Source organism: Squalius cephalus, assembly GCF_949319135.1.
Source record: "Squalius cephalus genome assembly, chromosome: 2".
Lineage (NCBI taxonomy): Eukaryota > Metazoa > Chordata > Actinopteri > Cypriniformes > Leuciscidae > Squalius > Squalius cephalus.
In genome coordinates this window covers 28,818,179-28,832,413 of record NC_137123.1, presented here as the reverse complement: position 1 = coordinate 28,832,413, position 14,235 = coordinate 28,818,179, and the positions used below count along the sequence as shown (strand labels likewise).

The window sequence follows — 14,235 nt, the reverse complement described above, 5'->3', positions numbered from 1 at the left end:
TTACAAGTCAAATTTCATTAGGAATCAATTTTTTTAAATAATCCAACAGATTAAAACAAATCAGCACATTGTTATGGATTAAACTGTTTTAAGGGTACAGGAAGCATCGCCTTTTCCAAACAAACATGCTTCCTATAGTTGCTGAGATTGCACACACACACACACACACACACACACACACACACACACACACACACACACACACACACACACACACACACACACACACACACACACACACTGTTTAAACATCACATTGATCCAGAAAAGTTGGGACATTTTGTAAAATGCAATAAAATCAAGAATCTGTGATTTGTTCATTCTCTTCAACCTTTATTGAACTGACAAAAGTACAGAGAAAAAATTTCCAATGTTTTCGCTGGCCAAATTATTTGTATTTTGTAAATATAAACACATTTTGATTTTGATTGCTGCAACACACTCCGAAAAGTTATGATAGAGGCAAAATAAATAGATTACAGAATATCCAGTTAAACTGTTTTGAAACAGTCCACAATTAGCAGGTGAATTAGTAGAAGGTGAGGGTATCGTGTTTGGGTAAAAGGAAGATCCACCAAAGGCTCAGATTTTTTCAAGCAAATCTGGGTCATGGCTTGATGAACTTTGTGTGCTGCTGTGTTAAAAATATCCATATAGGCTCAGGAGTACTTTGGAAAACTGTTGTCACTTAAAGGGTTAGTTCACCCAAAAATTTAAATTCTGTCAGTAATTACTCACCCTCATGTTGTTCCAACCCTGTAAGACCTTCGTTCTTCTTCGGAACACAAATTAAGGTATTTTTGATTAAATCTGAGAGCTGGATCACTCATCCATATGCTTCTAAGGGATTATAACTTGCTGGCCCAGAAAATGCATTAAAGACATCGTTAATATAGTCCAAGTGACTCCAGTGGCTCAATCTTAAGTTTATAAAGCGACGAGAATACTTTTTGTGCGCAGAAAAAAACAAAAATAACGACTTTATTCCACTATTCAAATGTGTGCTGTGGTCAGATGAATCCACGTGAAGGCACCTTTGATGTGGAGATATATTGGGATTGTACAGAGACATTTAATGGCATCAAGATGACATCTTTCCTGGGAAGCAAGACAATGCCAGGCCTCATTCTGCACGTGCTACATCAGAGTTGGTTGATTACATTTACAAAATACAATTAAGTTGGTCAGTGAAAACACTTTTCTTTGTACTTTTGTCAGTTAAATAAAGGTGTAAGAGAATTAACAAATCACAGATTATTGATTATTATTGCATTTTACAAAATTCTCCAGATTTTCTGGAAAATGGGGTTGTACATTAATATACAATTACATATTAAATGATTTCTGAAGGATCATGTAAAACACTGAAGACTAATGATGCTGAAATTTCAGCTTTGAATTTGAAATTGTCACAGGAATAAATTACATTTTAATCAATTACATTTTTGATCAAATAAATGCAGCCTTGGTGTGCACAAGAGATGGTTGTGTGCTTTATTTTCCATATCTCAGCTAGTCTTTAATATTTATATTGAGAACTTATTTTTATAGGGAATAAAATGACATTTTTTCCATCAATGCTTTAAAACAAATAAACAGAGCACAGAACAACTAATTGAAATCAACACACAAATGTTGTATTTGTTCATATTAATAACTTGCTATCAGCACAAAAACACCATAGAATTGTCTCCTACAGAAAAAAGTGATAGGATTGCAATAGTATCATTTTCATAATGGAATCATTCATTCACATTCATTCACTGGGTTGCAAAAATGAATCCATTTTCCAGAATGAACACATGGGACCAAAGGATTACCATTGTCAGAGGAAGTGACCTTGTTATGAGAAGTTCCTCACCATTGTTCAGTGTGCAGTTTGTGTTTGTCTACTAGTGAACATGAAAGTGCAGGTGGGGAAGTGAAGATGTTCTGTGACCATGAAGTTCTAAATAAAATCATATGACTTTGCCTATAATTTTCATCCTGTTTTGCTGAAACGCCTCCATTTCCTGTAACATTTACCACACACGCACACACTGTGTGATAACTTGATTCGTAGCTGTGTGAATTTAGTTCAGCTTCTTGGCATGTTGTCCTAGTTCTTCCCCACTGCCCCACTTAGACTAAGTAGGACTTTTCCAAAAATATAAAGAAACGGTAAGTTTGCGTCTGACTGTATTTACTGCTCAACCTCTTCTTTCCGCAGCAGAAGTGGAGTGTCCTTAAAACGCAAGCCCACCCCAAATCTAAATCTTCTGTAACTAAAGAACTCATTACACGTTCTCTCTCAGATTCTGCTTTACATTAAGCCCCATGAAAAAGATTAGCTTGGCAGTAATGGCATTTTAATAATGTCATTCGGCTTGTTTTAACTTCATCACTCCATGATCTAGTGCTCATCCGCTAATTTATCACTGCTCTGCATCATTAGCAAGTGCCGTGTAATCGACAGGACATATCGGGCCCACTATAGCTGCTGTTAAGGATGAGTCATTCCTTACTGAAGTTCTGCATCCACTGCTCTCATTAGAAAGATGGGCTGCTCTCATAGGCATTGGGTAGACAATTTGATTATGCCTCTGCGGAAGGCTTCACAGTCTTGGCACATGCGAATATATCTGCAGATACCACTTATTTACTAACAAACATTCATATCAGGCCTGATACAAGCATTTTGTGTACGTTTTGGTGTTTGTACGCAGTCTGTGTGACTGTTGAACTGCACATACTGTAAATCACCAGATTTATACACAACCGTTCAGAAGTCAGGGGTCAATATGATAAAATGTTTTATTTTATTTTTAAATAATACTGTTATTTATTTTGTAATTTTATTCATCGAAGAATCCTGAAAACAAAATATTAAGCAACGCAACAGTTTTCAATAGAATTTTGATAATCAGAAATGTGTCTTGAGCACCAAATCAGCATATTCGAATGATTCCTTAAGGATCATGTGACACTGAAGACTGGAGTAATGTGTGTTGATGTCACATTATTGACATCAACAATACATTCCCTGCTAATTTGTGGTTTCTCTGTGTCCAGAATGTCAGGTGCTCAAGTCCTCTTATTCTTCTCGTTCTGCTCCTCCTGTGAGATACTCTGGTAGTAAAAGTCCAGGACCCACCCGCCGCAGCAAATCCCCTGGATCAGGTGAGGATACACTGCACCGCCACTATAGTCACACTCAGTGTTGGGGCTAACGCATTACAAGTAACGCATCACTATACATTTATAACAATATTATTTTATATTCAATATTACAATATCAATATTGTATTAATATTAATGTTAAATACAAATATACTTTATGTACTTAATCTAATTTTATTAACCTTCACTTCACCAATGTCTTCACTGGTGACCTTTGATTATCCAATTCAACCATACAAATTAGGAAAAATCACTTTAGTTAAACATCACATTTGCGTTTCATTTTTTTGTTTTTATTACTGAAATAAGAGTGTTGAACTTCTCCTGAAAGGGCCTTTACATTTACCAAAAATATAACCTTTTTATTATTATTATAAAAACAAAAAAACAAGCAAGCCCAGCCCAGGTGAGAAAAAGTAACGCAACACATTACTTTTTATAAAAAATAACTAAGTAGTGCAATTAGTTACTTTTATCTATCATACTTGGTTTACCTCTTATCACAGAAGGCAGGTTTGGGAAGAATAACAGCAACAGAAACTGAATTTCTGAATCTTTCTGACTACTGTGATTTTTGTGTCACTCCCTTTCATTTTTCTTTTCCCACTACTTTCTGAAATGCTCTCTACTGTAGTAAGAAGAACTCCCGGACACTTCTCTACAAATAGCCAATCTCCAGTCAAGTCACCAAGTAAGTGGTAATACCTCTGAAAAGAAAACAAGTTTACCCATGAAGTTATATGATATTAGTTGAGGTTTCTTGCACCAAAAAGAGCCATAATTTAGTTTTACGTTACCATTTCCACCTTGTTTTTGACCCTTAGAAATAAACAGAATGCTTTTCTATCGTACCTTTAAGACTTCTAAAGGTAAATGACTTCTGTTGTGATTTGCTAACCTCTTCTCATGTGAGTTAAGGTGTGGTCATGTTTATCGTTGTTCTGTGAATTTTTGAAGGGCAAAATCCAGTAATTTCAATAGAAATGCACACATTCTGGAATTTTGCATGATGGCGAAATATTTCCCATTGTTCTCAAAAGTGTGCACGAAATTTTTATTTATGCATTGTTTTATTTCTGATACTTTTTAGTTGGACGTTCAATGTTTTTTTAAATGTTAATACTTGTTTCAGAACATTCAGAGAACATTCAAAAGTAATGTTCTCATAATGTTTGCAAAATTATACAATGGAATGTTCCCTTAAAGGTAGGGTAGGCAATTTCAGAGAGGCTAGCTATAGCAAGCTAGCTTTGAAAGCATAAGACCCCACCCTCCCTTCAGAGCATCTCCAAAGCAACACCTGCTTAAAAACACAGGAACACACACAGCCAGAGCAGAGTCTGCAAAGCATCACGAGAGACCATGTTAAATTACCTCATGTCTCAAAGCACATGACTTAACAATAATAATGAACAAACAACTTTGAAAGCAGAATATATGTGTAATTTTTTTTATATTTAGACCACTTCTATTATTGATTGCTAACCAGTGTTGGGGAAGCTACTCTGAAACTGTAGTCTGACAAGCTACAAGCTACTTGTAAGTTAAAGTAGTTAAACTACAGTCAAGATACCCTTTTGGAAAAGTAGTTAGCTACACTACAAGTTACTATCAAAAAGTAGCTAGCTACATTGAAACTACTTTTGATTTTTTTGAACAACGTATATTATAAATAACTGAATAAGTGTCTGAGGAATGTTTTAAGTAAAATATTTAGTGTTTAAAACAATGCAATACAATTATGATTTGAAAGAGTATTGTTTTATTACACACAACACTCAAATATCTCATGGCCATTACTCACCTGTATGTGCGTCCTTAAATTTGTGCTTGAGGTCTTCGACGTAGACAGCGTTTTAAACTTTGGTTTGCAAAGATTGCATATAAAAGTGTAACCTTTACTTGTCGTTTCTTTGATAGACATGAACTTGGACAAATAAGGCCATGGGTAATTAACGTTAGTTGTTTCTCCATCCTCCAAATCTGCCGCCACGTCTTGCTCCATCATGGATAATATGGGTGTGTCAACCCACTTCTGTACGTCAGTGAACCGTTTGCCGCAAGATGCGTGATTAAACAACAGGTGGCGGTAATGGCAAAAAATTAGTTTGTAATCTAACAAGAAGAAGAATATCCTTGCATCGCACTGATTCGCGCAGGCTCGACAAAACCTATTTTTTACAGTCTATGGACAAAACGCAATGTAGCTTTTGCTCGCGCTACACCGCTACTTGCTGCAAAAAGTAGTTAGCTACTGGAAAAGCTACACTGTTAAAAAACCAAATGAGCTACTGCCAAGCTACTGAAAAATGTAGTTAAGTTAGTAGCGTCGCTACTTGTAGTTAACTACTCCCCAACACTGTTGCTAACAGGATGTGAAGAGTTTCAATCAGTATAATAAAAATGCTTTATGAAAAACATTACCTACCCTACCTTTAATGTTTGCACAACCAATATATATATATATATAACATTCATAACTTAATGGGGACATTAGCTAAACATTCTTAGAACATACTTTTGTTAACTGGTTGTGACCTCACCTTAACAGTGCCCCCACTGCCAAGCTGAAACACGAATATGCATTAGTATGTAAAAAGTAGGCTGCCGTGTGTTAATTTTCTGATATATTCCTTTTAATCACATCCATATCCATTACATTGAATAACAGATACTTTTATGCTAGTTGTTGTTGCCTTTACCATAACTAAGACCAACAAACTGACAACCAGAGAATCTGACAACCCTATTAAATTCTTGAGCTTCTTGAGAGGAATCTCCCTGTATAATGTTAAGTTTACCTAAAGGACATTCATCTGTGGAATGAGCCGTACATGACCTCTAACCCTTTTGGTGCAGCATTCAATCATACTAACAGCTCTGCTGCATGGCTTTCCAAATCCATCAGCTAGTATACAGAGAGCTAACTCCCATACTGGCCACTGCCCGACCCTGGCTTGCGCATTCTCTAATCTATCAGACATGCCAATTGGATGTGTACACTAAATGCAGTCATCCTCAAATGCCTTCTGCTTAGACTGGCTAATGCAGTACACACACCCTAAATTCCTATGCCCCTGAACTGTAAAGGCTCTATCGCATGCCTGGAGAGAAATCTACTCATGCCACAGACTCAACGGGAAATGCCAAGAGCAGCTTTTCTAAATCCATGCTCCCTGTGGATTCTGACGCAACTTGGGATGCTATCCATAATGTGTATACTATTTTTTTTTTGTTAAATTCTTCTGCTACTATATATGTGGATGGTGTTTATTAATGGGTGTTTGATGCTTGGTATCACTGAGTTATTCTATGATTTAGCGTTGTGGATTTGGTGTCAGGTGTGTGGTGCATGATGTGAACCCTTGTCTCTGTGTTAAGAGACTTATTATTCTGGGCCAAGGAGACATATGCACACGCATTCCTGAGAGGAAAATGTTGGGGTCATTAAGATTTTATTTATTTTTTTGTCTCATTTGTTAATGCATTAGTTAACATGAACAAATTATAAGCAATATATTTTTTACAGCATTTATGAACTTTTCTTAATGTTAGTTCATTATTACAATTGTTCATTGTTTGCTCATGTTAGTTCATGTTAGGAAAAGAAGAATTTGAGTTATTCATTAGGAATTTTCTTTTCCAGTGTAGCTCTTAAACCTCAATTAAAAGAATTAAAATAACCTCACATTCAAATTTGACTGCTAGGATGAAGTGAAAGAATCATACGATTTCAAAAGACTGGGAAGTCATATAGACTTGTTTTTTTGTTATATTTTTCAAAGCTTGATCACCACATTAACATTCACTTTCATTGGTTTTAAAAAAGCCTTTTATTTGTCTTTTTGTTGTCTACGGAAGAAAGTACAAGTTTGGAAATGCCAGAAAGATGAGTAAATGATGACAGAATTAGATTAAGTGAGGTCGTAAGCAATGCATGTGTAGCAGAAAATGAGTGTAAGAAGTAACACCATTTTTTTCTCTCTCTTTTCTCTGTCTCCCTCCCTCTTCTTGCTACACTCCTCAGTAAATGGAGTACCCAACAGCCAAATCACTACCCCCAAATCCGCCAAATCCTCCAGCTCCTCCCCAACCAGCCCCCGCAGCATGCGCAACTTCAAGGTAAACCCGTTGGCATGGCAACTCTGTGCTGCTAATCAGTTTACAGACAAACATTGCTAGTTTTAGAATAGATTATTTCTTCAAGTCAAAAATAAGATCAGGCTTCTGGATGCTGACTCATGGATGATAGCATAGCATCATAACACTCTCCTTCGTGATTAAGAGTTTAGTGATGCTGCTTAAATTACTGACTCTCAACAAATTGAAGCAGTTGTAACACCCTTAAATTTCAAGGTCAAGTGATGACACTTTATCAGAATATGCTAACTTCTCTTTTTTATATTGCAATTCAGGGGGGGAAAAGGATTTAGAAAGTCATGTATTTTTTCATACTTTTAATGATAAATGCAAGCTTTTATTTTACTTCTATGTTGTATTGTTTCAATTATGTTTAGTTGTTTTATTTCTATGCAGTATATGACATGTCAGTGATGTTTCTATACACAATTTTATCTAAGGTTGACAAATTATGAAATAAAAATTGAAAGAGTAAATATTTCAAAATATGAAATGAACATTGTTTCATTAAAGTATTTAGCTGAAATATGTTCTTTGACTTATCAGCTTATCAATATACATTAATAAATTGTTATCAGTTTAGTATACTATTGCATATGTTGTATATAGGTCCACTATTATTAATACACTATATAAACTTCTACAGTGATAGTACTACGGCGATGATATTATTTCTCTTAGGTACTTATTGTTCAAGATTGCAGGTAGATTTGGATAACCCTTATGGGAGTTCCCTCACAACTCACATGTGCAAGGTGCATAAACCACTTGAGTTTTCAGTAGTTGTCTCTATAGAGGTTGTTTAGTATCAGTGGATTTCTACATTATCTGGTAAGGACATAGAAATCCGCTCTGAAAGACCTAATCAATTCTATTCTTGGAGGCATTGTGAGTTGATGCTTTGAGATCTTGCTGAGATCTGACTACGGCACACTGTAATTTAACCAAAGGTCAAAGTCAAGTACAATCATAGCCTTGAGAACTCCTGGTGTTAATCCGCTTAACTAACCTGTCTGTCAGACAGTAAGCTTCTTGGTGTACGGGTGCTATCCTTAAAGCTTTTTGAAGAAACGCACATGGAGAAATTTCATGACAAGGATCAACTTTCATTCATTTGAGAGGATCTAGTGCTATATTTAGAAGTGAATAGTGAGTTATTTGGCACACACTAAGTGAACCAAATGAGATCTCAATTGTTTTTATGTTTTCGGAGAGAGCAATGCAATTAAACAGAGAAAATCTCACATCTCAACATGTCACATATTGTGCATACTCAGATTTACTAACATATTAAGTCTGCAATCAATATTCAGACATTTTGAATTTAAATGAATGAATACGATTTTTTTTCACCACTATTATGCATATCAATTCTTTGTAGTATTGTACGCCATAAATTGCCATTTTTATTTTTCCTAATATGAACTCTGAGATGCACATCTAAAACAAAGTTAACTGTTAGTTAAATAAAATATTACATATACTTCATAAAAGTCTAACAAGCTATACAAGAACAATGCACAAATTGAGAAATACGCTATTTTCAGAAGCCTGTGAATGTCTATCATGAAACAGCCTTTAACAAATTATTCATAATATTCCACCTTTATTGTGCACTTTACTGAAAATATGACTGAATAAGTGGTTTGATGGAAAGTTGCTGGTTCTTTGCACATTGTTCCTTAGATTTCAAGCTAATTTTAGTCCAAACGCGCCAACGTTATGGTTACATAAATATCTTCCCACTTGCCTTTAGTTTAGTTGCAACAAGCGGATAGGAGTCCCCCTCCGTCTCTCTGTACAGGTATTATGAAACTCTGCCTTCTGTAGCAGCATTCATATTAGCTGCAGTTCCTTCTGGATATTCAAGTCTTCAGTTGGGTATGATTGTGTGAGTCACTTTAGTAGCACAGTAGTTGGCTTTGTATATCATTCTGCTATGCATTGGGGTATTTGATTCCTTCAGGGTGGCATATAATACCCAACTGTTGCTTGTGTACCTAGAGGAACCCTGTAGCCTTTATTAAACCAGCTTTAACCAGGATGCTGCCAGTATTTGTCTCCATTGGCTTACTTAGTCTATTCTCACGGCACTGCCACGTCAGTTTAATTCTTTTTTTGGCTGCTGAATCAAGATAACATACAGGCTTTTTTAACCATGCTGATTGCCAGTCCATTTTAAATCTTTTAAGACTAGGTCCATTATTTTGTGTGTGAGTCACACACCGTTTGTCTTTTAGATAATTATTTTTGTGTCCTCATCAACCATTTATTTCACTAAGGATGACGTTCAATGCCAGATGGCAGTATGTTGTTGATAAACTGATTATTTTATTGTGAAGGTATAATCGCATAGCTTCTATAACCATCTATGCTTTTCTTTTTTTAGTAGGGTTGGGCAATATAGCGAACATTGAAGTTTTATAAAGATCTGGCGATAAATATCACAATGATTTTAATTCACTTTTATTTGGCTTGCTTTGCAATCCTTCCTTGTCTAGCGACTTGTGAATATGAGAGTGTTAAGACACGTTTTAGTATCTGTGATACTGTTAAACTTCAGTATCAAAAATAGTAAGGCAATGATGTATACTTTTCCAAAATTTGCAAATATTACTATTTGACCTTTCACCTTTTAATGCTTATAATAACAAGCATTTACTTGCCAGGAATACAAATTTGTGAATTAGAAAGGTGAATGTGTATTTTTACCAATAATGACTATTTGTAGTAAATGCACATTCAATAAACATGCAACTTCAGCGTTTTCATGGTAAAGCTTGTTTTATGATTATTTTCACAAACACATTTGCCCAAATATTGCAGGCGAATCTATGAATCTGAATGAATTCAAAATTCTGATTCAACTTTTCAAAATCTAAAAAGTAATTTGTTTCTTTAATGGCAAAGCTGAATTTTCAGAAGCCATTGCTATATTGGTGCATACAAACTAAAATGATTGTTTTCCCTTGTGTTCATTCTTCCCTGTTTTTCATTGTAAAAAACTGCCTTGATTTAAGGATACAACCAATTTTTCCATATTGGCTGGTAACAAATGTAAAAGTAAAAGTATAAGACTTTTAAATTGATCCACCATTTAGCTAAATAAAGTCTTAAGTATACTCCTACCTTGTATACGATCATTTACTTCTTATATTTTTAAAATGCCCGGCTAAATTTGATGTTGGTTTGCATTAATGATTCATATATGGAAAAAAAAAAAACACTCTTAATCCATTTTAGACTTCATAAATATCATGCGTTTTAGTTATATCGCCCAGCTTTACGTTTTAGTATTTAAATAAAATGTCTAAGGTGTTTTAATTGTTTAAGGTTTTTGAGACTTATTTTGTCTCTGTTTGCAGATTCCAGCACATCACTCCTCTGCAACCAATGTGAACGGCTCCTCTGAGACGCCCCAACAATATAACAACAGTGTGAGCCCTGAAGGTAAGACGTCCACCCGCTATTCATCACTGTCATGCACTCACTCACTCACCTTGGATCTTAGTGTGTTTTAAGTCCAAAAGTCCCCAAAGGGCATTTCAGGGGCATGACAAGCTTTGCCGGTGAAAGTGCTGACACATGCCATTCTGTGCCACATTTGCTCAGGCACTCTCCCACTCGTTCACACACTGTGGTGGCAGTGTATGAGCAAACGTCCCTGCTCAGCAGTGCATGAGTCAGAATGACCTTCCGTTGTTTATCTGCATAGTGCACTAACCAAATTTGAATTGTTGGATGAGGATGTTGGGGCTAATCTGTTATTTGGGTTTTTTTTTTTACAAAAGGTCTTGTTTTCACCTGAAAATATTTTTTGATCATATGGTATGAAAATTGTTGTTATGTGTTTTAATCTGATATGCTTAATGTGTTGGTTTATTCCCTTTAGTTAATGGAAACAGGAACATAGCTGCTTCTACTATTTTGGACAAGTACAAAATTGGCAAAGTTATTGGCGATGGAAACTTTGCTGTGGTTAAGGAGTGTGTTGAACGGTAAGAAAATGACTAGTTATAAAAGACTTGCTTAAACAAAGAAGTTCTTTCTGTTAACATCTGTCAGAAAGAGATAAAATGGCCCTGGGGGTCAATAAAATTGTTGCTTTCTGTTTTTTTCTCCCTTCTATGTTCTTTGTTGTTGTCATGTTCCCTGATTAAAATGCAGAAAGAAACAGTACTATCTACATCTAGATTCAATACTCCTGTTCATATTTTTAAGCTAAAAAGTTCAAAAGAAGATCTCTTGTGCACTGAAAGGACATCAACCTTATAAATTGGTCCCTGAGGCTCTGAATGCACTCAAAACAAACCTTCATTATCCTCCTTGGAAAAAGTCTATTGTTCTGTTTCTTTCCATAGATCCACTGGAAAGGAGTTTGCACTGAAGATCATCGATAAAAACAAATGCAGAGGCAAAGTGAGTTGGACTTAATAGGAACTTTTTGCCACAACAGCCAATGGAGAGTGAACTGAGAAAATACCAGCCATTACTATTCCTTACCAGCAATAAAACTATATTTTGCATTGTTTTTAATGAATAATTCATATATTTTGTCCTTATGACAATGCAGTTAAAGCTGTTTATCAGTTCTGGACCGTGGCTTTAGGTGGGTTATTGCAATGTGAATTATTTACGCCCCAGTAGTCTGTGGAAATTTTGGTCCGTTTAATATTGCTGATTAGATTGAGATTTTATTCATTGCCATTTATCCAGCCTGCTGCAGCTCTTGCAGGTTATAAGAGAAAAGCTAGCCAACACCTAACACAAATGGTCTAAATGCAATCAGTAGATCTTCTGAATGCTTCAGAATAGGTTTTTAGTTTTTTTAATGATTTAACAATAAACCTCTGTGTTTTAACACTATATGATCAAAACTATGTGGACAATATCACATCCATATGTGCTTTTTTATACTCCTCTGAGAAGTCTTTTCACGTTGGAAATTTGGATTTGCTCCTATTTGGACACAAGAGTATCAGTGAGGTCAGGCACTGGTGTTTGGCAATGGCTTGTAGTCGCCATTCCAAATCATCCCGAATGCATTCAGTGTGGCATTAAGGGTTTTTTGTGCAGGTACAAATCATTTCTCAGTAAATCTTTTCTTTATGGATGTCACTATTGCCACAGTGTTGGAAATGTCACAAAATGCTATTAAATTATGATTTGTTTTCACTAGAACCTGTTAATTAGAAGGGGTTGTCCACATACTTTTGTATGAATGCTATGTAAACAGCAGTTATACTGGCGGCCAATGTCTCAATCTAATTTCAGCCTGTGCTTTAACCAAGGAAGTTAGTTTCCTGTTTGCCTTGTTTCCTGCAAGAGCGAACCTCAGGAATTCATGTGGATTTATGCCTCGGCAGCTAAAGACAAAAGACTGCTGAGAAATGCTGTATGGTTGGGAATTTGTAGTGACACATGCTTTGAACACCCAGGAGCATCTGATCGAGAATGAGGTGGCGGTGTTGAGGCGTGTTAAGCATCCTAATATCATCATGCTGATTGAGGAGGTGGATACGCCCACTGAGCTCTATCTAGTCATGGAACTTGTGAAGGTACTGTTTGTTAGTCACCTCTTAAACTGTATCTCTCAACAACACACATTTACACGTGTTCTTACCACACCATATACTATGTTGCATTTAAAGGCAACATAAAAAAATACTTTTCTTTACTTGATAAATGTCCCTGGTCTTATTGTGCATGATTCATTGGTGTACACTGACAAAATTATTTTGTAAATATGTAAAACTTTTCTCTGCTTCTGAAACTTGAATTTTGAAGCACCCCCTGCTGGCCTCACTAACACCTCTTCCAGCAGCAACCTAGTTTTCCCAGGAGGTCTCCCATCCAGGTACTAACCAGGCTCAACCCTGCTTAGCTTCAGTGGGCAACCTTCCTGTTTCCTCTGAACCTTCATCGCTGTTTCTAGACAGCACAAACACCTGCATGGAAAATGTATTGTTACCTTCGACCCTGTCTAGCCTTAATTTGCCTCCATCACCGCCTTGCTCGGGCAGTTCTCCAGCCCCGCCTCTGCTGGAGGTTGTCAGCCCTTCGCCATCTCCTGCAATGCCAAGCAGTCATGTCGAGCCTCAGGTCCTGCAACCACCATCAGTGCCTGAGCGGATAGATCCAGTGGCTCCGCCTCCATCCTCAGATCGTCTCGCTCCATCTCGGCCCGTCGACCTGTTGGCTTCACCAGACACCCTCTGCCTTTCGACTCTACCGGGTTCCCTCGTCTCACCGGCTCCCCCTTGGTCAGTCGTTACACCACCTCCACCACGGTCTTGCGGATCTTTCGCAACGCTCCGTTCCTCCACCCCTACGGCTGCAGCGTGCTCCTCTTTCCCTTCGGGTATGCCTCGGTCCTCCATTACTCCGACATCGCCTCAGTCCTTGGGCAGCCTGGCTCCTCCTCAGACGACAGTCGCCGTGGCGTCTCCTAGGCCTCCTGTGCCAGCGATGTTACTCTTCTCCATCGGCTCCGCCTCTGTCGGTTGTCCCCCAGTTGACGTCAGCCTCTACTCCCCCTTGACTCCTTCCTCCCTCCATCGGCTTTCCGTCTGCGCCCTGGGTTCCATCGGCACCGCCTCCGTCTGTCGTCTCCCAGTTGATGTCAGCCTCTACTCCACCTTGGCTCCTCCCTCAACTCTGCAGTGGGCTGCCGTCTATGGGCTCTGGGTCTGTGCCTTCGGACAACTACCATCATCGCCGCTGCGGTCTTTTCGTCTGTCTGTCACCATTTATCCACCACCTGCTATCACCATCCCTTTGCCTGCTCCTCTTGCCATCCCTTCGCCATCTCCTGTTACCAACCATGCACCATCTCCACGCCCTCCTCCTAAGCCTCCGCCTTCACCTCTTCAAGCTATGAGGTCACGCCTTCTGGGAGGGGGGGTTACTGTCACAATCCTCAAACACCAGACCTGG

The 14,235-nt window shown here is 37.5% G+C and overlaps 1 protein-coding gene across 5 annotated transcripts in view; it reads left to right on the top strand.

Annotated features, from left to right (window-relative positions):
* The window catches only part of dclk2a (doublecortin-like kinase 2a), a 51,148-nt gene that overhangs the window by 25,089 nt on the left and 11,824 nt on the right, over window positions 1-14,235 (top strand). For all 5 annotated transcript variants that reach the window (XR_013819149.1, XR_013819150.1, XM_079850937.1 and 2 more), the window contains exons 4-10: window positions 3,052-3,159; window positions 3,794-3,850; window positions 7,187-7,281; window positions 10,665-10,749; window positions 11,192-11,297; window positions 11,661-11,718; window positions 12,738-12,857. Coding sequence is in view for 3 of the 5 variants with exons in the window: in XM_079850937.1 (XP_079707063.1) it covers window positions 3,052-3,159; window positions 3,794-3,850; window positions 7,187-7,281; window positions 10,665-10,749; window positions 11,192-11,297; window positions 11,661-11,718; window positions 12,738-12,857 (629 nt within the window). In the remaining 2 variants the exon portion in view is untranslated. The remainder of the gene's footprint in view (window positions 1-3,051; window positions 3,160-3,793; window positions 3,851-7,186; window positions 7,282-10,664; window positions 10,750-11,191; window positions 11,298-11,660; window positions 11,719-12,737; window positions 12,858-14,235) is intronic.